This window comes from Halichoeres trimaculatus, unplaced genomic scaffold (genome assembly GCF_033239565.1).
Source record: "Halichoeres trimaculatus isolate MK-OKI-2021-1 unplaced genomic scaffold, fHalTri1.1 fHalTri1_scaffold_2, whole genome shotgun sequence".
NCBI classification, from domain to species: domain Eukaryota; kingdom Metazoa; phylum Chordata; class Actinopteri; order Labriformes; family Labridae; genus Halichoeres; species Halichoeres trimaculatus.
The window spans coordinates 22,886,548-22,910,487 of record NW_027437180.1 but is presented as its reverse complement, the minus strand read 5'-3'; the positions used below and the strand labels follow the sequence as shown (position 1 = coordinate 22,910,487).

Here is a 23,940-nt window from a genome sequence, read left to right as displayed (position 1 = left end):
AAAAATCTGACATAATTCATATTTAATTACCAGGAGAAACTCCATGAGCTTGCAAGTTTTTTTAATAAACATCCTGCCCAAGACAGGCAGCTACTCAATAAGCAAGGCTTCAGACAAAAAAGAGTAACCACAGCACATACAAACAAACAAACACCCTTATTCAGTTACTTATTGTGTGAAATACTCCAAATTTGTAAGTTGTAATTAATTTAAGGAGTTACAGTTAGCTGTTGGCTCTCTTATTGCAGGAAGTCTTTCTTTTAAAATATCCTTAAAGTCACAAAATGAATTATCAAAAGTGAATAAAGCTGTCCCTCTGTCAGTCTCACACACTTTCACATCCCTCACTTAGCTTTTACCAGCAAATGTTTGTGTGGTTAGACACTAATGATTATAAACCTGACATCGCCAATGATTGACCATCTGTGTGTGCGTGTGTGTGTGTGTGTGTGTGTGTGTGTGTGTGTGTGTGTGTGTGTGTGTGTGTGTGTGTGTGTGTGTGTGTGTGTGTGTGTGTGTGTGTGTGTGTGTGTGTGTGTGTGTGTGTGTAAAAAGCATGGACTCTGGTCTTCATGAGCATCTGTTGTACTCCACTTCACACCCACACTGGACACTCCATTATCTCCAAGCACAGTGTGTATGTCAGCTCTGCAGGTGCCACATTAAGTTGATGTGTTTAATCATCAATTCAGCAAGGGGACAGCCCACCATTTACACACACACACACACACACACACACACACACACACACACACACACACACACACACACACACACACACACACACACACACACACACACACACACACCATCCTAGGCGCTGATTTTTCATACTTCTTGTAGATCAGTCAGGAAGGAAGTTTTAGGAAGGGTCAGAGTGTTTGTTTTCAAGTTAGAAAGACTTGTGTTTTTGTTAGGTGAGACCTTAAATTTCATTTTAATTTTTATTAAAGCATCAGGTGGTTTTTTAGCTTTAAGGGAGTGTAATGTATTGTTTTTTGAGTTTGATGTGTTTGCAAAGTTGGTCTTTGGAGTTAGATAATGTGAGGGAGTTGACAGACTGACAGGAAGAGTTAGGTTTATCCAGTGCGCGTGGGTGTGTGAGCGTGTAGAGCTGTGTATTATTATTATTATTATTGTTATTCAATCTTTTTGTGAGCAGTAAGGATGTCTAACTCCACCATCAACTTCTACGCCCTGCCTCAGTCCTTCAGCATCTCTGACATTATCGTCATAGCCACTTACTTTCTTCTCAACCTTGCTGTTGGCATCTGGGTGAGTGTTGAAGAATTTAATGTGTGTGTGTATTTTCAGTGAATGTGGGTTTTTGTTTACAACAGCTTCCTCTACCAGTCATCATGCAGGGTGAGCAGGAACACTCTGAGTGGATATTTTCTGGCTGGACGGGACATGGCGTGGTGGCCGGTAAGTCTGTACACTGATGTTTGTGGACAGAGGCAAGAAAGAATTATAATAATCTGGTGAAGTTGGGAGAAAAATTGTTTAAAACACCATCAAGCTGTGATTGTTCTGTTTGCTCATAACCTGCACTGGAAAACTCAAAGCTAAGCTCACATCTTTATCTAATTCTAGTCAAAATATCTCAATAAGTTTAACTTATTAGTGAAACGCACATAGCCTACAAAGATTCAATTTACACAAAGTGGAATATTTCAAGCCTTTGTGATGATTCTGTCTTACATTTAAGAAAACCATTCAATTCAGTTTCTCAATGAAAAAAAAGATCAAATTAAATGATATCTTTTAATTACGGAAATGTTGGCCTTCTAAAATTTATGTACATTTTTGTATACTAAATCCTTCTGGAGGCATCTTGCTGTGACACCACTGAGGTGTTGTGAAAGCCTTGTTTGCTTTGATCACAGCCTTCAGGTCATTTGTGTTACCAGATTCTGTGTCTCTCATCAGCCTCTTGACAATACCCCTTTGAGAATCTATGGGAAAAGAGAAGGAAGCATGAAGTGCTCTAAAGTTTCCTGGTGAACAGCTGACTCTTGACTTTGGATTGTGGAAATCTTACACTGGGCTACAAGCAACTTGGATTCTGTGCCTCTCCACTCTTCCTCAAGACCCTGGGTTCTTGATTCTAAAATGTGACGCAAAGATTATTTTAATCTGAAAAATGGACTGGCTGCAGTTATCCCTGTTGCTCTTATTTATTTTTTCTACCCCACTTATTCCTTCACTGAACTTTCTGGTAAAAATGCTTGGATTCAGCACTCTACGAGAAGCCAACGTCTTTAGAAATTAACCTTTTGGTAGCTTACCCTTTTTGTGGAGGGGGTCAACGACTGTATTTCAAACAACTGTCAAGTCAGCAGTCTTCCACATGTTTGTGTCACCTACTTAGCCAGTGTAAGTGACCATTTGAATGCTCAGGAAACTTTTGGGTTAAATGGCTGATTAGAGTGCGACAACATGAGTTCACAATAATGGACTTCTAATTTTATAAGATGCATAACTGTTATTGTGATTAAAATAAATAAATAAATGTTGAAAATATTTCACTCTGCATGTATTAAATCTATATGATTTATGCATGTCACTTTTTAAATGGTTTAAACCCTGTTCCATCTGTTAACATGAAGGAGATGGGGTTTTGTGACCTACACTGCAGCCAGTCAACAGAGGTAGCAAAATGTTTTCCTTCACAGTATGGTGTCCAGTTTTATAGTCAGTCTATGGTCAACATTAAGCCATACAAGAGGAGCCTCTTGAAAATGCCGGTCTACAGACATTAAGGACTTACTCTAATGAATTAATACAAATTATATATAATAATATAATATGACTTTTTAACACTCACAACATGCTTCTTTGAATTATTGAGTGACCTGTCCGAGGTCTTTTCAACCCATCAATTTGGAACCACTGGACTCAAAAACCCAACTCTAAATGAAGATGTCAGAATGAGCTTTGAAAAAACTGCTTCTGTATCACATGCATTGTTAACAGTGGGTTATAATAGGGAACTGAAACTACCTCAAACATGTTAACTTGGGTAACAATTGTTCTGTCACTGCTGTGCGCAGATTGGAGCATCTCTCTTTGCCAGTTCAGAGGGCTCTGGGTTGTTTATTGGTCTGGCTGGGACTGGAGCTGCTGGAGGCATCGCTGTCACTGGCTTTGAATGGAATGTGAGAACACAAACAAACAAACACACACACACACACGCACACATACACTCACATCAATCACCTTCAAAGCTTTAACAAAACATTAAGAGATGCTTTCTAACTATCTATTAGTATCCTATAAACAGAGTTGGAATGAGGCTAGGCAAGCATGTTAATCTGTCCACACACTATTTCTGTTGTTGTGTTAAGTATTTATGGGTCTGTCTGGATAAACACAAGCCATATGTTTCATAAAAGAACTACACACAGCTACACTGATTCCTTTCTGACAACTAAGTTCAAATTCAACAGTCCCCTGTTATAAACTTAAGCTGTGCAGATCGAGGACTTCTATTCGCAGAGCGCTATTACTTTCTTTGCCAGCTGTTGCATGCTGCTTGCTGCAGGGGGCAGCATGAGACATTTTTAATGCAATCCAGCTGCAGCAGAAAAGATAAACTTAATCATCAGTAGGGCAACTGAGAATTTTTCTTCCTCAGGTCACTGTCATACATTTTTCTGAAGTCTAACCTTGCTTTGTTTAACTTCTGGCGCCCTTTCCCAGGCCACCTATGTGCTTCTGGCCCTGGCCTGGGTGTTTGTGCCTGTCTACATCTCCTCAGGGGTTAGTTTGCGCACACACACACACACACACACACACACACACACACACACACACACACACACACACACACACACACACACACACACACACACACACACACACACACACACACACACACAAAGGGTTGTTGCTTGTTAAGGCAGGTTCAGCAGGTACATTTGGGTGCCAAGTGACATTCCCGTTATCACCATTCCCCGCCTTCAGAATTCCCCAACTGGCTGTTACATTACTGCTCACACACATTCACACACATACAACTGTCTTCTAGGAAACATAAATTACTGTATTTCTCAGATCCTCATCACTGTACTAAAAAAAAAGTGAAACAAAACTTCCCTCAGTAGCTGCAGATACACAGATCATATAGGCAGTCTGGAGTTTGTATTTCCACTGAAGCTTTTGAATTAAAGATGTTAAAATGTGTGTGCTCAGATCGTGACAATGCCTGAGTACCTGGGCCGTCGTTTTGGAGGAGAGAGGATCAGAACCTACCTGGCTGTCCTCTCGCTGCTGTTGTCTGTCTTCACAAAGATATCAGTACGCATAAGAAACAACACTCTGCAGTTTCACAACTATGCTTCATGACTATGAATGAGCCCGAACCTGTGTAAACACTAACACCAGTGTTGTGTCACATCCCCAGACTGACCTGTACTCTGGAGCCTTGTTTGTCCAGGTGTGTCTGGGATGGAACCTCTACCTGTCCACTGTCCTTATGCTGGTAGTCACTGCTCTCTACACAATTGCAGGTACACAAACAACCAAAGACACATAAATGTTACAGTTCATACAACCCATTTCATTCTGTTGTGGTTGACTGGATTTTTGTTACTGTGTGTTGGTACCGAAAGATTATCAACTTTCCCCTCAGGTGGTCTTGCTGCTGTGATCTACACCGACACTCTGCAGACATTTGTCATGATTGTTGGAGCAATCATCCTAACGATAACTGGTTTGTACAAATTTCACATTTTTGATGAACAATAATAGGGATTGTGTCTGTGATGGAGTTGTGTGTTTCAAATCCACAGCCTTTAACAAGATTGGCGGCTACGGTAACCTGGAGCGTGTGTACAGCATGGCAATACCAAGTAAGATCATTCCAAACAGCACATGCCACTTGCCCCGTGAGGACGCCATGCATCTGTTCAGAGACGCTGTCACAGGAGACTTACCCTGGCCTGGCATGACTCTGGGACTCACCATACTGGCTACCTGGTACTGGTGCTCTGACCAGGTACACTGCTACACATACAGGCAAACGTAAAGGCAAAAACAAGAAGACGTAAAAAAACCTACTTTGCCTCATCTCAACTCAAATGATGCTCGGTTGAGTCAAGCATTTTCAAGACAGCAGTAAATGCTGTACCCCATCAGAAACCAATGGGTTACATCAGTCTTTGCTTTCACTAAACTGGGAAGAACACTTAATCTTCAAATAAAATAATGAACTAAGATACCTCTGAATGCTAAAATGAATCCAGGTAACAGCAGGTGTAAATTATCATTTAGCTGCTAAGTAACTTATTCTCACAATCCAATTAAAATAGCAAGACATTATTTTAGTCTTTGCTTAGCCCCTGATGTGTCAGTACCTGAACCTTTTCTGATTCAGTAGCAGATTCATTGTGTATCACATTATCAGTTGGATAGCATGATTAGCTTCCTGTTTAGCAGTCTAACATTACTTAACTTGGTTTTTCTCACTTTTGAACATTTGTCTGGTAGAAACTGCCCCCTCCCCTAACTAGATTCTCCTGGAACAATTAACTTTTGGCGTGAAAAGATCTGGAAATCTTGTACGTCCAAATTTCAGTGGAACATTTGCCGAGTTCACAGATTTGTTAACTCTCTTTGTTTGTGTCATTGTTTCCACTCTGAAATAAGTATTTGGAACTACTCAACCTCTGGATAAGCAGTGTGGTGTGGCAGAGGGTGAGAGAGTGGGGCACCTTTGTGCCTTTTTTAGATATTCATCTCATGCATAAATGTTAAATAAATGTACCTAAAAACTTCCAATGCATGCTGATACTTTCTTGGGAAAGGACTCCTAGTCTCCCCTCTTGTTGCCTCTGCTTCAATATGTTTAAATTAACCAAACACTTTGGGTACAAGGGGTTTGGAAAAGTGCTTTCATGCTGCTGAGTGCCGGGTCAGGCCTTGAATCAGAGGTTTTGTGCAACCATCTTAGGTTTACAGAATTCTGAGACAAACAAACTGCTTTTCAAAATACTGGTAGAGGCAGATCTTTGATGATCAAAAACTTCTACATGTTGATACTTTGTTGCATACAAGATATGTGTTTTTATCTTTTTCATTCTTGACCTTCAAAGAGCCTCAAACTGTTAAAAGTCTTACAGTGCTATTAGTTGATTTACCTGCACAGTTAGAGTCAACAACAGCGTTTAGTCAGCAATAATCTGTCTTTTATTTACAACCTTCTCTTTTGGTCCCACATCAGTGATTGAAATTCCACTTTAACCACTTCTCTCTGCACAGGTAGTCCATTATATGTTAACACAATACAAACAAAAACCCCTTGCAATACCAGTAACCAATCACAGTAATATCAACACTACAGCATAACCCACAAACCAGTGGGGAGACCTATTCAACTGATGTTGCACATCATAGGTACAACACATTTGTCTGTGTTGGTTACAGTACAAATTCTGATGAGAAGAAGCTGAGGTAATGAAGAAATACTTGTTCAAAGGGTTATTTACAATAATCGCACCATTTCAGTGTCCTTTAAGACTTGTTGCAAAACAAATATACAATATACCCTGCTTATGATAGAAATCTTAGTAAAGTTCTTGGACAACCAAGTTTTAAGAAACCAAGATAAAAAGTTTTTGTTGACATATTTGGAAACTTAAAAAAATCTTCTGATGTATCTTCATCAGAGCTTATTTTTCCCCAAATGTGTTTTTCTGCTTCTAAAATTCCTTAGCAGCAACTCAAAACTGTACCAACACAATCAGAAACCATTACCTAACAAACACCTGATGGAAAGGTTACGTCATTTATCTACAGACAAAACCTCTTCAAACAAATCATCTAAAAACAACTGCCAACCCATGTTGACATAGTCAAAAGACGCAAATCACAGTGGCCCTGTATGTTGAGCCTAAATGTTTAAAAGCAGGAAATAACTTTGCATGTCAGACAGTGAAGAGATTCCCCACTCAGGGCGACCAGTTGTTAATATTACATCACCATTTTGTACATGTGCTCGCCCACAGATCTACCTGGTAGCCTTGTTATTTTGTGATGGTTTCTTCTGCGGCGCCCCAGCTCTGGCTCTTAAGTGTTTTAAATTATTCAGTTTTGAGAAGGAAACTCCAAGTAACCCTGAAGGGTTGGCTTGGGGCTGTTGCGTGGCATGATCTGTCTTCCTGTAACCAGGACTGTGGCGTCTTGGCGACCGACTGGTGCGTGTTCCCACTGGCTGCTGAGACGAATCGGGCTGCAGAGTTTGACCATGCCAGTAACGGTGCCCGCCAATCACAGGGCCAGCTGCTCGGGCAGGACGGTGGAAACTTCCTGGTTTAGCTAGGACTACTTTGTTTCCTCTCAGTCGTCCATCACGACCTGGAGATCTTGAGGACTGGAACAACTGGACAAAGAGAGGATAAAGAGAGGGCCATCTAGGTTATCATAGAGTCAAGGGGCATACTACCTTACGACTAACTCCATTTTCCTTGTACATTTTAAAATAACAATATAAATACATACAAATGTACACATGGAGAACTTTACAGATCAATTCCCATCATTCTTTAGTTAAAGCCTCTAATATCCCAAAACAATTCCATCCATTTTCACTTTAATTCAGTTGAAACCTCAATTTAGAAGATCCTTGCAAACTAATCACACCATATATCTCCTTCTTAAACAGAAGGAATGTCTTGGTTTGAAGTCACCTCGTCAAGACAGTATCATTGTCTTGTAAGAATTTAAAACAAGGATCAAGGATCATATGTCCGGGGAATGCTGAATTTAAATTCAGTTCGATATCATCTGTGGTTTGCTATCTGTGAGTGAAACCTTGTGTTTCTTGGACAGGACTTCCTTCGGATAAATTTTTGAGTCTCAGTGGATATATCACTTGTAAAATAAAGTTTAAATAAAGTACCAAGCTATATGCTCACAAATATGTCCGTGGTTTTATTGCGGATGCACCAAACAACAATAAAATTCCTGATACCAATACCTTAGCTGTGGTTTTGGCTGATACCAGTATCAATTTAACAGTCTTTATTCCCAAATATATGGATGAGAAAACGATGACGATTGAGGATCTTTAGGCGTATCTATTTTTTAAGTTGAGAAGATGAACCCAATGATTATGCCCAATGGATCAGTTGTTTGGCACCAATGTCTGTTCTAGCCTTGTGAGTCACTATGGGACCAATGCCTGATACCAAGATTGGATCAGCGCATCCTTATTTTTTAACTCTTTGAAATACAAAAAATAGCATCAACTTTGATAAAACGTCTTTAAATATTTAAAGATTTACTTTAACCTTGGGTAATTTTTGTTGTCTGAATCCTGATAATGATAAACCATCTACCTTTTACAACCTGAAAGAAGAACTCCTGTCGAACTCCTACAACTTACTAATTGAATCTTTACTTCAAAGAACCAAAAACTCACTGCATACATTTCCTGGATTTCTTTCTGTCAAGTATAATGGTTCATTTCGTCTCTGTGTTTAGGTAATTGTACAACGATCCCTGAGTGCTAAGAACATGAGTCATGTAAAAGGAGCATCAATCCTGGCCGCCTATCTTAAAATGTTGCCGTTCATCTTCATCATTCTTCCTGGGATGATCAGCCGAGCTCTCTACCCAGGTGCGTGCACACAGATGTGGGCAGAGAACCTCCCACACAGACACACACACATCTTATAAAAGGGAAAAGGGTTGACGTGTTTACTGTAAGCAGGTACTAACCTGCTTTGACATCACTTGAAGAGCACACCCTTTTTTAAGGTTGTGCAAATTTGTTTCAACCATGTTTTTCTGAACCACTGAACTGTGCTGCAAGGTTTGTGCACTCTTGCTTCAGGATAACTCATGAATAATTGAAAGGCTGTGTCAGAGGTAAAGAGAGGTATTATATTTACATCTACTTTTCAGTTTAATATATGGTCATAAATTTCTGATTTATGAAGTTATGATGAAAATAGTGAGTCAATCATAACTTTCTATGATTGGGCCTTCATTTGGCTGGTTTTGTCAGACCAGCATTACAAAAAATTTGACACCAAAATCTAAACTTTAACGGATAAATAGAAACTTTCGACTTTCACTTGAAAATGTCTCAAGCTGCAGCGAGGATTTGCTGATCCCTGTGCACTAAGTAATCTTTTCTTTTTGCCTTTGGTGAAAGCAGCTACAGCCACCAAAAATAACTTTTCAGTCTCCTTCCCAATGGTCTGGTTTGATTTTTAATGCACATAAATAAGCATCATGAATAATTTAAGCCTAATTAATTGTCACTTAAACACTCATTTTTGTGAGAGCCTGGTGCTAAAGCCTGAAACGCTGGGGCAGGTGCGCAATGTTCTAATTGAATTCTTTGGTAATGCAGTAACCATATAAAGTGCAATAAACAATTATTAGGCCTCATCATAGCAATAAATCATTAGTTTTATGTCTGTCTGCTGTTCATTATGTTTTAAATATAGCCTGTGTTTGCAACATGTGCCTCACAAATTCAGAATTAATCTTTTTAACACCAAATTTGCACTAATAATTTTGAGAGTGGCCAAAGCTTGAACATCACCTGACTGCATTAAAACGATAAGACAGGGAGGTCAATATATCCAGGTCCCCATCCAGAGGGCATGTTGTTCACATGCTAGGTGAAAACAAATAGCTAGTTACATAATTTGTTGCTCTTCATGTTAGCTGCGTTTGCTATTTGATTCTGATTGGTTAAAGTCCCGGAACAACAGTAATTTATTCTCAATAGCAAAATGGATGCCTGGGACGACCTGACCCCTCTACTTTGCAATCAGGCTCTGCTCACCTCATTAGATTACAGTTTTGCATAACCACACTTTCATTATACATTTACACTAATTTACTCCAGTAAACCAGCTTTTCGACGTTTTTTTGTTGCGATTAAGGAAGAAATCAGGGTTCAGGCCCTATTCAAACCAAACCAATCAGAATTATCAGGTGAATTTTCACGAGATGCTTACCTGCCCTATGTGCCTGTGTGGTGAGGCGTGTGTTTGTCTGCGGAGCAGCTGTGATTGACGAATTAAGTCAGCACTGTCATCTGATTTGCTTGGCTCCCTTAAGTCCAGCATGCTTTGGGAGAGGCGAGCCATCATGTTGACCCCGTGACGTTGTCCGTGACCTGACCCCGTAGTCACCCCATTGGTGAGTGGGTCTCTTGTTTCCGGTTGGGAACAATCATAAAACTCCTCTTCTGAAGCTGTGGAGTTGCTGGAAGGATCGTCAACGGCTGCTCGGTCACATATGACCTTTGTGCTGTCTTGGCTGTCGTTACCGTTGCTGCCTGAGTCCCGGCCATCGTCATTTGCTGTTAAAGTGCTGCGGCCTGGTCCCATCTCATCCATCTCATCCTCCTCTTCTGACTGGTCCATTTTCATCAGGGTGATTTGTGGTTGGCCAGGCTGCTCTGAAGGGGTGGGGTCTATGACGAGCTGCAGAGTGCGGGGCTTAGGAATGGGGGGTGCTGCAGTTTGTGGGCTCTGTGGAGTTTGTTTCAACATCTCTGTTGGTTGTGATTCAGCAGTATCATTGGCTGTTGGTGCAGGGGTCTGTGCATTTGTTTGTTGTGCGTCTTGTGTTACAGGTGTGTTTTGCTCCTGAGAAGGTCCTTTTGAATCTATTGCATCGGTTTGGTCCATATTAGGAACTGGCTGTGTTTGATTTTTAACCTGTTTTTTGGTTGGAGTCACAGGAGTTGAAGCCTCCGAACCCTTATTCCCAGGGGGATTTTCTGCTTTTCTTGCTCTGGGTTTAAGCTGGCCTGGGGCAGGGTCCTCAGGCTTTGCAGGGAGAGTCAGTGGTGAGGTGAAGCGTATAGCCTGGCTAACCTCAAACCTCTCAGACCTCTGTAAGTGAACCTGATTTGCTCGCTTTTCATCTCTGATGTTGATGAAGCCGATAACATCACTGGGTGGGTCTGGTTCTGGCCAGGTGGGAAGGTATGGGATTAGGTATGCTTTCTCCAGATTAGCTAACCCAGGATGTATGGGTGGCTCTTCAATAACCCCCCTCAGACGTGCCTTGGGGATCTTTAACCCAGAGGGATTCTGCTTACTGGAGTTTTGCTCAGAAGAAGTTTGACTTGTGTGGGTTCCTGTTGCAACAAGGGCATATTTGGGATTGACAAGTTTTCTTGCAATAGCAGCTGGAATTGGAGCAGGGGCGGCAAGAGGCACAGGGTCAGGGATTGGTTCATCTTCCATGGGTACTTTGCTGAGAGACACACCTCTGGACAGGAGGAAGAGCTCACGAAACTGCAGGTCAAAGGTCTCCACTGCTTGTCCTGTGATGGCAGTGATAAGGTTACGGTCCAGACGGGAAGAGGACCATGTGAAGCTGGATAACACAGACAAGGATGTATGCTCAATTAGAACCAGAACCAACACAATCTTTATCAATCAGAAAAGAAACGTTATTTAACTAGTTTTGACAGTGCAGGCAAAAATGTATGTACTGCATCTACTCTAAAAGGGAATGTTCACCAACTTTCTGGAAGGCAGCTGTTTGTAGCTGCATTATCTGTTTTTCTTTTTTCTATTTCACAGTATTTAAACTGGCTTGATCATTTTGTTTAGCTGAACACAGAAAGTACAGAAAAGCCCAGGTTGATACCTTTCACTGGACTTGATCATGTGTGGCTTCATTCTGACCTGGACATTTCACATAACATTGTGGAAGTATTTTAAAAGCTTTAAATGCAGTATATCATAACTTTTCAGAAAACACTGTTGACAATATAAGAAATATACCTCAGGTGGTGGTAAGGGGTAGTGAAAAAGAAAATCTTTCTTTGTAGTTATAAACAACCTTTTGGCAAACATCCCGGTGTCTCACATGCCCTTTTAACTAAGGATAAATTCCACACCGTATCAGGAAAAAAGATGATTGGATTCTCTGTAATTATCTGATTAGAAACTGGCTCTTATATCAAACAATCTACTTAGGCTTCTGCAATTAGCAGATTCAGCGCCTCAGGATATTAACAGTCTCTTGTAACTGACATTAGTGTGATCATGTGCTTTCTTAAAAATGATACCTAATGATGATCTCTTTGCCCTGTCAGCTGCCTGTTTTATTGCTGTGTCCAGTGCCTTTTTTGTTGCTTTACTTATAGTGCAATCATCGCCGTTATAAAAGTAGCCTCAGTGCTCTTAGTGGTCCTGCCTCCCTGCTTCAATAAGGTTGTCATAAATAAAACTGGCAAAGTATGAGTGCAGATACAAGGGAGTTTTTTTTGTCAAGCTTGTTTTTATGGAATAAATCTACAAAAAGTCCTCTTGAGTTTGTTTACACTGAAACTCTCCATGAAGTCATACCTCATACCCTGAGACTTATAGGTTAATGATTACACAACATAATTTACTTTAAAGTCATGTATTACATTACAGTTGAGATTATCACCTCTGCTCACATGTTTCTTTCACACGTCTCTTAAACTCTCCGGGATCTGCTCATTTAGGATTAATACTGTGGGGTGCTACAAACCAAAGTTTCCAGGATAGAAAAGCTAAAAAAAATCAGAAATTTGAGCATGAAGACAAAGGTCTACATGCAGCACCAAGCATGGCTAAACTGTTTTTGGCCTTTTGGGACAAAGCAGAAAGCTAAATATTGACATATAATCTTTTGTTATCGGATTGTTGAGGGAAACATGTTAGCTTAGAGCTGCCTGTTTACTTTTTTGCTGCAGGAAACAGCTGCCGCTTTAAAACTTAAGTTTAATGGTAAAATGAAGCAGCACTCCGGACACACTCCAAAACAATACCAAGATGATCCGTGGGCTGAAAGGGAGCTGTGTAGATTCTGGTGTTAACTTTCAGTGGGTTTGTCTTTAAGAGGGACTACTTTCAAATCATCATCATCATCATCATCATCATTATCATCATTCCAGCTGTTTATTTGTATTCCCTTATGTATTAATTTGGAAATATTTCACATGCAGTGAAAGGAAGAACACATTTATTAAATAACAGCTGATATAAAAAAATGAAATGGTTGCAAAAATGATCAAAGAAGTGAGCTCCTTTGCTTAAGTTACAATACCCATGATCACTATCTGTACACTAACTGCTCACCTGTATGAGCCTGAGACGGCTCTGTCTCCATCAACCAGGAGGAACTTCTGACTCAGCGATCCACGCACCTTCTGCGCCGATCTTGTAAAGAACTCCACACCTCCGCAGCAGCGGACACGCAGATTCTGCATGTGCACACATACATAGCTAAAGGGTTAATCCTGTGTAAAAGGAGGCTCTTGAGGATTTGGTGCAAATAGGAGGAAGGATTTGCGTGAACAAAAGGGAAATACATGCACGAAGAGAATGGGGAAGCAGAAAAGAGTGACTTTTCAAGAACAGCCCTCCACTTTTAATACCACCATCACCTCTTGACTCTACAGGTTAGAGCACGGATTGTGTTGATGTATGTGCATGCTTGTTTGACACACCCTGCTGTGTTTGCCTTTGGCCCTGTGATAAGGGTGTGGCTCCAGGCTGAGCGTTGCCTCGTAAGTAAACGTTCTGAGCAGCAAAATCTCACAGGAGACGCTAAGCACAAAAGTCATAAACGCTCATGATGACAGCAGAGATGGCAGATAAGAAAGGAGTTGAAAAAGAGAGGATGTCTATTGGCTGATGCTACGAGAAAGGGAGGAGGAGAAATAAAAGATTAGCACGTAACAGGAAGCAAAGAGAGCGTGTGCTGGGTTTTTCTAATTGCCTGCAGCACAAAAGGGAATGTGCCTGAGAGTCTGATCTTGGACTCCAGTCCAAAACATCTAGAAAGCCCCCGAATACATGTAAAGTATTTTCTGTTAGTGCCTTAACCAGTTCAGCTTGGGGAGGCAAAGAATAACAAAGACATTCAGCCTGTGGTGAAAAACTAGCTGGTGCATGCACACTGCCAAAACCTGCAGGCAAAAACATGTCACACCTTCATCCTCAGCTGCCCTACTTTCATTTAATTTCCTTTTATAGTGCGGTGCTTATTAAAAAAGTCTCTTCAATGGAAAAAAAAGTAATTTTAAATGTTAGACCTTAAGCCTTATTAAACAAACAGTCTTCTATTACATTCCAATCCAAAGTATCCGTCTATGTGACTAACTCATCCCCCCACTTATCAAAACATCATCTGGTTGTGTGTGCGTGTGCATACACACCTTCAGGTGTCCGCGGTGCATATCAGCTCTACCACACATGGAAAGAAAACTCGGGACTGCAGCTTGGTCAATGATAATATATACAGGAACTTTGCGTTTGTAGCCTGCATCCATCAGGTCCCGAAAGATATCCACATCTGTAAACACATCCATTACCACGGCTATCACCTAAAAAAAATAAAACAGAGGAAACCAGAGAAGCTGTTAGTTTTTTCAGGTCTGTTGGGTGTGATTAGATCTGAGCTACTCTTTTAAACATTTCTAGATCTGATAAATCATCAAAGGACAAAGTGCATTTGTGAGAACTACAGATGAAAGTCAATTAAACTCAGAAAAGTGAAAGAATCTGTCAGAACATGAAGATCGCATAGAGGGACCGCTGGGAACTACGAAAGCTTCACAGAGTGGTGATAGAGTGTGGACAATGTGGGTTCAACAACAGAGCAAATCTAAGTGACAGCATGGCACCTCTTCACACAGTGCTGTCTGTTCACTCTTTGCTTGACCCAGTTTGGGCTTTAGAACAGCACAAATGTGGCCCCAAAGACTGGTGACTTAGTGAACATGCCCAAAAAAGAAGCAGAAAAGTACAGGGGATAACTAGTGGTTACAAATGTGGAAGAGTGAGCAATGTATTTAGAATAAGCGTTTTCCTAAGCGTGTGGAAGAAATAAATGGTTTAAAGAAGCTAACTTGAGTGCAAACTTTTAAAAACAAGAACAATTTGAGCTCAGCTGAAAAACAGCACTGTGTAAAAAACTTGTATTGGCTGGATCGCTGCCCAAAACACTTTCCAAGTCATATAAAGTAATTTACCTTTGTGCTTAGTGAAATTCATTTGAGTCTGTGTTGATTTAGGTCAAAACTTGACATATGCAAGCAATTTATGTATGGGGGTGGGTGGGGGAGGATGAAATATGTGTTTAATGACTTCATGGCATTTCTGACAGGTCAGGATTAGACTTGTTGCATTTAAGTTTGCTGTTGGCAAGTTTGAATGCATAAGGTATGAAATATAGGGGCAAGAAAAGTAGGTCTGTAAGGAGACTGACACATCATCACAATTTGATGCGTTTTTGTTGCTTTGTTTTAGAGAGGCATGGGATGAAATTCAGATATCTGTCGTTAGATTACTTTGTGTTACTACTTGGCTCTCAGCAATGTGAATGAGTACAACTGAAAAATAAATTCCACACTAAAGTTTTTTGCAGTATTTTTTTTTGTTAATGATGGAAATAAAACAATACAAGTAAAATCTGGGGAAAATGCAAAAAGAGTAAGTTGTTGAATGTTATTGTCTAAGTTTCAAAAAAGAAGAAAACTCAAAACATGGCTGTTGGACTACATTGAAGCACATTGTACTGTTTCTCCTCTCAAAGTAACAATTCTGTTCTGTGTTTTGATGTTGATTAATTGGTCACTGCTGTATCCTTTCTGTAAACACACCACAGTCATCACCATCGTCATCATCACGTTATTCCTCTCGACCTACCTTCTGGGCTGATGCAATGCTCTTCCGCACCACCTCTTTGATGTGCGTGTGAGCCCCGGTTGGAGGTTGTGTGTAAACGGTAACGCGCGTGACCCCTCGGTATGAGATGGCCTCGGGCCAACCAAGGTCCAGTTCCGCCACTGAGGCCTCAGACCGGTCTGGCCAGTACTGGAGCGAAACCTCACCGTCTCCCCCTTCTTCTCCTGACCCCGGAGTGATGTTCCCCTGCCCTGGGGTAGTGCACCCCGGGCTGAGCACCTCTGGTTTCAGGTGGTGCTCATGCCCAGGCCGGTAGAGCTCCACTGTCCGGGAGATACGCTCCAGCTCCGTTTCAGAGAGGAACTCCCGGACGTTGTTTTCGTGTATGTAGTCCATGAATGCATCGCGGCCCTTGGTGATGAGAGCCTCCAGCGCCAGCCTTTGGTCCTCACTGTAGAAAAACTCCGGCTTGCTCTCGCTGACTCTCCAGTTGACGTGGTGGTCATCCAGACACTGAATCTGGGACAGCGCCATTACGCCAATAAACTTTAACCACCAGTCAGTCGACAGTTAAGAACCGGAACCACTCTGACCCAGATTCTTCTTGTCCGTCCAAACACTCAGACTTCGTGGAAACAGGGCTTCTCATAACGGTCCATACTGTGTCCCTCTGCGGTGGTAAACAGACCCCTCCGCTGGGAAAAGGTTTTCATGTGAAAGTTCCTCAAAACGGACCGGAGCTCACCTGGGAGCTCATCTTACTGACAAACACACACTCAGGTGTTTTCCGAACAAAGCGACTCCGCCAAAAGCCACGCCTTTCACCTGACAGGGGCCGGGCGACGCCAGCGGCGGCCCGTTCCAGCTGCTGCAGCCGCGGGGTCGACAGACATGTAAGGAGGCGGCCGCCTGAGATGTACCGTCTGCCAGTGAGTCAAGCCTGAGCGGAAGACGTCCCTGAGATAGAGAAATAAGTCATTAATCCTCCTTTTAAAATGTGTTGAAACTCCGTGTGACTCAAGCGAACTGTTGCGCTGACGAGCCACTTTTCTTCTTTTGTTGAAGTCTGAAAGTAACAGCTGTTTCAGGCACAAAAATGGAAACGTCTGTTTTGTTTCTCGAAGCCCCAAAAACTGTTCACAACACCGACGTGGCGCGTGCGAGCCTCAACTTCCTCTTGTCGAGATCACGTCCGTTTGTCGTACATGTTTTTTTCTCAGAAAAGTTTCTCCAGACAGAAAGTTCATCCGAGTCCAGAGCAGAGCAGCCGGTGAGTATCTGACCCTGGAATTTAGCAACGGAAGCTCTGGTACCGGGACAGAAAGGAGGGGTGTCCGGTAGTTGGTTCGGAAGGAGAGGCTCTAAACCCCACCCTCCTGCCTGCCCAGACAAACTGAAAGCCTCCACAGTTTCAAAACCACTGTGTCAAGTACCCTCACACTACATAATAGTTTATTATTGAGAAACCGTAATGCGATTGCCCATCCTTTCTGAAACAGCTTTGTTTATAAAATGATCAGTGAACCTTGAAACGTTTAACATCCTGCAAATTAGTTGATAAGTTCTAGGCTGTGTGCCACTTAAGGGTGTAACTGAGTTGTTTGTTCTTATATGCCTCTACTAAATTTAGAATAAAACAAGTTTTAGATGTTGCTATTCATTGCAATTTAGTACATAAGTATTTTTTGTATTGTAGACATTTCAACCTAAGTCTGTACCGTACACTCACCAATACTTGAGTGTATTAAAACAAAGGATGTATATCATAGTTGTTTATTTATATTTTTTAACATAAAAGCATAAAGCTCAAACAGGCAGTTCCAGTTCCTTTTTTCAATTTTAGTACCAGTCTGTTTTGAAACTGAATTAAGAGCAAAATCATAGATGAAATGTGTGTATGAATAGGCTGTCAGTAGATTGAAATATAGTGACCACTGTGCAGCTTTGTATCGTGTCCTCTTTGTTGTAAATGAAGCTGCTGTAAGACATAATGAGACTGACTGGAAATAAATTCCTATCATTCGATCAGTCAATGATCATCATTTTTCAGTGCAGTAACATTTGATGGTTGTCTTCACCTGTGATAGTACCTGGTGGCTAGGATCAATAACTGAATAACAATGGTATCATCAAGATTATTGCAATGCAAACATGAAGTCCAACATTGAAGTCTTTTAGATATATTCAGCACAAAACATTTTTCCTTTTTTTATGTGAGCTATCTTTGTTCTAAAAGCAGAATTTGCCCCTCCACTGAGAAAGCAAAGAATAATGAATTCTGCATGAGAAGAATATTTTGTTACATCCTGTGACCTATGTCTTCATATTTCAGACTCTGTGGGCTGTGTGGATCCAGAAGAGTGTGTTCGAGTGTGTGGAGCTGAGGTTGGGTGCTCCAATATCGCCTTTCCCAAACTGGTCATTGAACTCATGCCAAGCGGTGAGAATACTGCTGTCGCTATGGGAAGCAAAGCAAGTTTCTTAAACTCTCAAGAAGAAGCCACCCACTCATCTGTGTGTGTGTGTGTGTGTGTGTGTGTGTGTGTGTGTGTGTGTGTGTGTGTGTGTGTGTGTGTGTGTGTGTGTGTGTGTGTGTGTATTACAGGCTTGCGTGGACTTATGATAGCAGTGATGATGGCGGCTCTGATGTCTTCACTGACATCCATCTTCAACAGCAGTTCAACTCTTTTCACCATGGACATCTGGAAAAAGCATCGGCCACAGGCCTCCGAGCGAGAGCTGCTTCTGGTTGGCAGGTGAGACTGCTTTAGCCTCCCTGACCAAAAACACTTACTCAGATTATGTGAGGGAAGGGTTAACTATTATAACTGAAATAAAAGGGAAGCTTGTGTGGGAACAGAAAGTAAAAGAGATGCATGTTTATCTCCAGGATCGTGACAGTGATCTTGGTGGTGGTGAGTGTGGTGTGGATCCCCATCCTGCAGTCAGCCAACAGTGGACAGCTGTACGTTTACATCCAATCTGTGACCAGTTACCTCGCTCCACCTGTCACTGCTGTTTTCACTCTGGCTGTTTTCTGGAAGAGGACCAATGAGCAGGTAACACACCCACAAGCCCAACAAGTGTTCATATTATGATACAACCACAGCCACAAGTTGGAACTATTTTCAGTTTTTGATGAATTTGTCATTCGTTTTGTCCATAAGTTAGTTTAAAATGCTGAGTGAGATATATTTGAATTGTTTATCCATCATCAACAGGCCAAAACCCTAATAAGTTAAACTCAAACAAATATGAACTAGAGACAATCCAGTAGTCATTGAGCTGGTAGAACAAGCAGATGTACAATTTTGTCAATTATAATAATCCAATTACAAACAAATCATCACGGCACCAATCACAGTTAAAAGAAAATACACAAAACTGTTTTTTCAAGTGTTTTTACTAAGTCTGCTTTTAATACAGAAGGTAATCATACATTAGCACAAATACAGCACTTCACTCAGATTTTACTTGATTGTTTATAATGAACCAGTCATCAAAAAACTTCTAGTGTTGTGAGTTTTTCCTGAGCACTCTGTTTGTCCTCTCTCCCACACCGTACTGCAGGACAGTTTTATTAGGCTCACATGGGATCCAGCTGCCAATATCTTTCCCTGCCGAATGGGTTGTCAGTGTGTGTGCACACATTACACAAGAATCTGTGTGTGTTAGACACTCATTTTATGAAGTGTATTGTTTATCATTTCCTCTGTAGTCACCGATATGACTGTGCAGCTCCTTCAAAGAACAATCAAAACTACTGCTGCTGGCAGATAACAAAGTGCTAGGAAGGGAAAGTGTGATTATTAGAAGATAAAGATTTACAGAGTGAGACAAATGAGATAAAAGCTCTGGGGTAAGAATGTATATAAGCCCAGAGTTTAATAACTCATGTTGAGACATCTTTCGACAACAAGTTATGACTGGTCTGTTCAATAGCAAACTTTACCCCTCTGTTTTGGTAGAGAAAGAACTGGGTGTGTCTACCCTCTGTGGACATGCTGTATAAAATGAATGAGATTTCTCAGAATCAAATGGGTTTCCTCTTCATCGTACTGTCAATAATTCAATTTTGTTATTTAGAATTAAGTTTCTGAGACTCTATGTTTCCAACTTATGTATGAACACAGGGAGTATGTCCTGTACATGAACTAGCTATTGGCTGTGCAAGCAGTCACGTGTATGGCAATATTATTGATCCCACCCCTTTATTCCAGACTGTGGTCCAGTTTTTTTTTGGGAAGGTTAATCATGTTCCTCAGAGGAGGAATCATTAGTGACTTTGCTGAATCCCTGAGTTATCATACAAATAAAAACTAGCATGCAGTTGATGTTTTATGAACCCGCTATCACATGCTGTAACTTCATGAGGGACTCAGGAAACATGTATACCTCCTAAAGATGAGCTTGAATGATGATGACAAACCATTTTAACCAAATGTAGCACTGTTGAAACCTGAGGGGCTCATTCGTAGACCTGAAAATGACCTAACTGATTCTCACTTGTGAGATGTAAAATATCACAGCCACCCGTCACAATGTCACTTTAAACTCATAAAACGTTATTTACAGGGGTCAATAGCACTGTTACATGAAAGGTGTGAGGTTTTTTTTCCGCTGTGTATAAACGCAACAAGAAATCCCTGTAAGAACCTAAATGTTGTTGACTCATGGGGTCAAAGGCCAAATGTTAGTGTACAGGATGTGTCACATGCTGACTAGTCTGGCACTGCAGAGAGCAAACAACGCAGAACTATTTGAAGAGGAACATGACGTGTCTTTGAACCACAGCTGCAAACCTAACTCATAAAACTTGTATTAACCCTGTAATTATAGCTGTAAATCAAGCTCATTGGATGTTTTTGTACCTATGTCTCTCTGTTTTAATCCCGGAATTTAGCATTCAGGAATTTGCTCTGAGCAAGTATTGCTCTTTTATACTTTTGTGGTTTAGGAACTTCAATTTTTTTTCATAGAGATGAAGAGCAAAGTGAGATATCTAAAGTAGGCTAAAGCTGTTTTATCTTGTGTCTCGTGACACTCATTATTTTTATAAGCATTTAGTCCAACTGCCTGGATCACATTCTTTTCTGAAGGTAAAAGAAAGGGGAGAGAGAAATATTTGTGTCACAGGAGCACGTGCGTGTACTTAAGTGAAAAACGACACGACAATGACAGATTATCATGGTGGGAAAGTGAGAGTGCTGGAAGCTAAACACACCTAAGTGTGACCTGGTGCAGGAATTACTGTGACACTCAGCAGAACTTTCAGCTTATAAATCTATAAGACATATTAGGTCACCTGAGTGTGTTTATGTGCTGTGTGTTTTTCATTTATCCAGGGGGCATTCTGGGGCCTTATGGTGGGGCTGGTTGTAGGTGTGTGTAGGATGGTGCTGGAGTTTGCCTTCCCTCCTCACAGATGTGGCATCGTGGACTCAGCTCCTGCAGTGCTGAGAAGCGTCCATTACCTTCATTTTGCCATCTTGTTGTGTGGGCTGACTGCTGTTGTGGTGGTTATAGTATCACTGCTCACACCACCACCCAGCCTTGAACAGGTATGTACTCATGGACACAAAGAATACTCAAAGGGTAGTTCAATTTTGCCGCTGAATGCAAATACCACCTTTAATTCAGTTTGCCATTGGTAGAAATGTGAGGTAAAGAAACAGACATTATTTGATGCTACTAAGAGGCCCAGAAGAACAAAAAACACAGACCAAATCCCCAAAGTATAGTAGAGCTATTGTCAGACACATCAGTAAGATATACATCCTGAATGCTAAACATTTCAAGCTTTATTAAAGCAGGTCACACATTTGTCTTGTCTGACATTCCTCTGGCCTGTGTGTGAACTGCAAACAGCAGCTGCTCCAATGAAAAGCTCTGTCACAATACATACACCAGTGGGGATTAGCCAAAACTACAAAGGGGCAGATTTTCACCTCCCTTATATGCAACAGAGACATATTTTCAGCGACTGTCAATCTATTCTGGACGCACACACACACACTGACTTATTTTATTGTTTGTCAAGGATAGCTGCAGAAAAATGTCAGTCTTTTAGAGGTTAATTAATTAATTAATTAATTCTCATGGCTTCAAAATATGATCCATGCTACTTTGGATGGATCTTATTTTTATCTGTCTGACATTTTTCTGATGGGATAATATCGTGCACACCACAGAACAACTTAGTAGCTCTGTATTCATCTTTGAGCAGACAAATCAGAAGAGAACAAGCTACAGGTGTAGCATCCATTTTTGGTACAAATTTGTGTTTCCAATATAAACATGGTGAAGAGTCAAATTTTTAAAAACAAAACACTAAAGAAAACTGTGAGCAGTGATGTACAACATAAAGTAGTTCAGGGCTGATGTATTTAAGGAAAAGGGAAGCAAATATAGTGAACATAGCAACATTGAAACAAAACCAGGTAAGATTGACCTGAAAAGAAAATGAGTCACTGAATACAGTGCCATTAATGAGCTGATTTGACATTTTAAAAACGTGACTTGTTTGTTTTTCTTGGAGACTTCAAAGTAGATACTGAAACCAATCTGTTGTTAGTTTGTTTAACATGAAGCTCTAGTTAAGTCCTGGTATGCTTGGCCTTGCAGTAAGACAGAAAACAGGAGAAACAGCCACCCTGGCCTTGTTGAAAAGGTAGACAACCCACCTACCGAGCCCACTAAAGGCTTCATGATGAACCAGTTCTACCTTGATTAGATCTATTTTTTCCAAGGATATTACCAAGATACCACAGATAATTCTGTACTTTTTAAGCTAAGCTGAGCTAAGCTAAGCTAAGCTAAGATAAGCTAAGCTAACCTTAAATGCTGTGGTTCCAGTTATAGTTACATACAGTGGACATTGTGATTTTTTAAAACTAATTTGTTTTGGAAAATTTATACCTTTAGATTAATTAAACTGCTTTTCTTGATACTTAATTTGGTGACATTTCCAACATTTCCATTATCCCGCCCCGTAGATTTGTAATCTGACCTGGTGGACGATAACTGAAGAGCCACAGAGAGAGATTCCTCTTCAGAAAGTGTCCTCTATCAGCCACCGTAGCTCCCAGGGTGAGGTTCTGACTATTCAGGCTGCTTGGAATAAAACCCACCATCATGTGATTTACAGTCAACTCAGTTGATATCACTTGAGTAACTTCCTGTTTCTGCTTTGTGAATGTGACTGCTGTTTGTGTGTGTGTGTGTGTGTGTGTGTGTGTGTGTGTGTGTGTGTGTGTGTGTGTGTGTGTGTGTGTGTGTGTGTGTGTGTGTGTGTGTGTATGTATGTGTGTGTGTGTTTGACATTGCAGGCTCTGAGCCAACCCGCCGGGTTACATGTGGTCAGGCTGCAGGACTCTGTATCTCAGCAACACGTGGGTCAGAGGAGACTCCAGCTCCCAGAGTGCTCAGTGTCAGAGAGAGCTTGTTCTGGTCCAGGTTCTGCTGTGCGAACGCTCTGCTTCTGGTTAGCATTAACATTTTTCTCTATGCATACTTTGCCTGAGTGAAGGATTCAGTTTAACATCCGGTGTCACGAATCTGTTGAACTCCTGCCAGTCTCTTAACATGAACCTAAAACTCTACAAACAGTCTCTGACTTTCCCAGGTACATGAGTGAGTAGAAGCACGTTGTGACTTTGTTTCACAGATATAAGACATTACTTCACAACCACGGTAATGAGTTTAGAGTAAATCATGCGGGTGAAATTGAAGATGACACACATTTGCGACCAGACAAAAAGTCAGAGACCACACACTTCTGCTAAGGGCTGCACAAACCTCTGATGACTCATTTTGGTTGGGAAAATAATTTAATCACCTCTACATTTCCATAAAATTACACATAATGAGAGAAAATCATCAAATTCACAGTCAAGTTTTTCAAAGGGTAGATGTACATTGTCAAGGGTCAAAATGTGAAGTATCTAAATGTTTAGAGGTTTTTTTTAAACCTCTTAGTCATGCAGAATTTCTGCATGTTTCATTTCACTTTTATCATCTTACTAATACCCCAGTTCAAGACAGAGGGGCTTCAGAGTCCTTTTTTCTGACTATAGTAGTTGAAACATCTTTGAAATGTATCGCAAAGAATAAAATAAAGCTTGTGGCTTGCTGCAAGCTGAAATGAATATGCAGTAAATGTTGGATTGAACTAACATTTAAATATAAGGACATTACAAACTTAGCAAACATTGTCAGTTTATTCAGTAATGTGATTTTTGGTGTTGTTTTGTTGTGTGTTACTTGCATATATATACCCTTTTGATTCTATATATCC

The 23,940-nt window shown here is 40.9% G+C and overlaps 2 protein-coding genes across 2 annotated transcripts; one reads left to right on the top strand and one right to left on the bottom strand.

Annotated features, from left to right (window-relative positions):
• Positions 1-1,167: 1,167 nt before the first annotated feature.
• slc5a10 (solute carrier family 5 member 10) lies at positions 1,168-23,826 on the top strand. Its single transcript, XM_074687144.1, has 15 exons — positions 1,168-1,275; positions 1,354-1,425; positions 3,054-3,158; positions 3,703-3,762; positions 4,195-4,299; positions 4,406-4,511; positions 4,634-4,714; positions 4,794-4,999; positions 8,485-8,620; positions 17,977-18,084; positions 18,250-18,400; positions 18,535-18,703; positions 20,990-21,205; positions 22,640-22,733; positions 22,973-23,826. The coding sequence occupies exons 1-15, from the start codon at positions 1,168-1,170 to the stop codon at positions 23,164-23,166; spliced, it is 1,911 nt and encodes a 636-aa protein (XP_074543245.1). The 3' UTR covers positions 23,167-23,826.
• On the bottom strand, positions 6,193-16,961 carry LOC141803189 (protein FAM83G-like). Its single transcript, XM_074687131.1, has 5 exons — positions 15,666-16,961; positions 14,174-14,341; positions 13,092-13,216; positions 9,978-11,352; positions 6,193-7,381 (listed from the first exon to the last, which is right to left on the bottom strand). The coding sequence occupies exons 1-5, from the start codon at positions 16,176-16,178 to the stop codon at positions 7,010-7,012; spliced, it is 2,553 nt and encodes an 850-aa protein (XP_074543232.1). The 5' UTR covers positions 16,179-16,961; the 3' UTR covers positions 6,193-7,009.
• Positions 23,827-23,940: the final 114 nt, after the last annotated feature.

Bases quoted from the DNA above. Each gene is read 5' to 3' on its own strand.
- slc5a10 (XM_074687144.1), top strand. From the start codon at position 1,168: ATGTCTAACTCCACCATCAACTTCTACGCCCTGCCTCAGTCCTTCAGC. The intron at 5,000-8,484 runs GTACACTGCTAC...CTCTGTGTTTAG, and splicing joins GGTACTGGTGCTCTGACCAG to GTAATTGTACAACGATCCCT. The intron at 21,206-22,639 runs GTATGTACTCAT...CCCGCCCCGTAG, and splicing joins CACCACCCAGCCTTGAACAG to ATTTGTAATCTGACCTGGTG.
- LOC141803189 (XM_074687131.1), bottom strand. From the start codon at position 16,178: ATGGCGCTGTCCCAGATTCAGTGTCTGGATGACCACCACGTCAACTGG. The intron at 13,217-14,173 runs GTGTGTATGCAC...GTGCACATGCAG, and splicing joins TGCACCGCGGACACCTGAAG to AATCTGCGTGTCCGCTGCTG. The intron at 11,353-13,091 runs GTGAGCAGTTAG...TGTGTTATCCAG, and splicing joins GCCGTCTCAGGCTCATACAG to CTTCACATGGTCCTCTTCCC.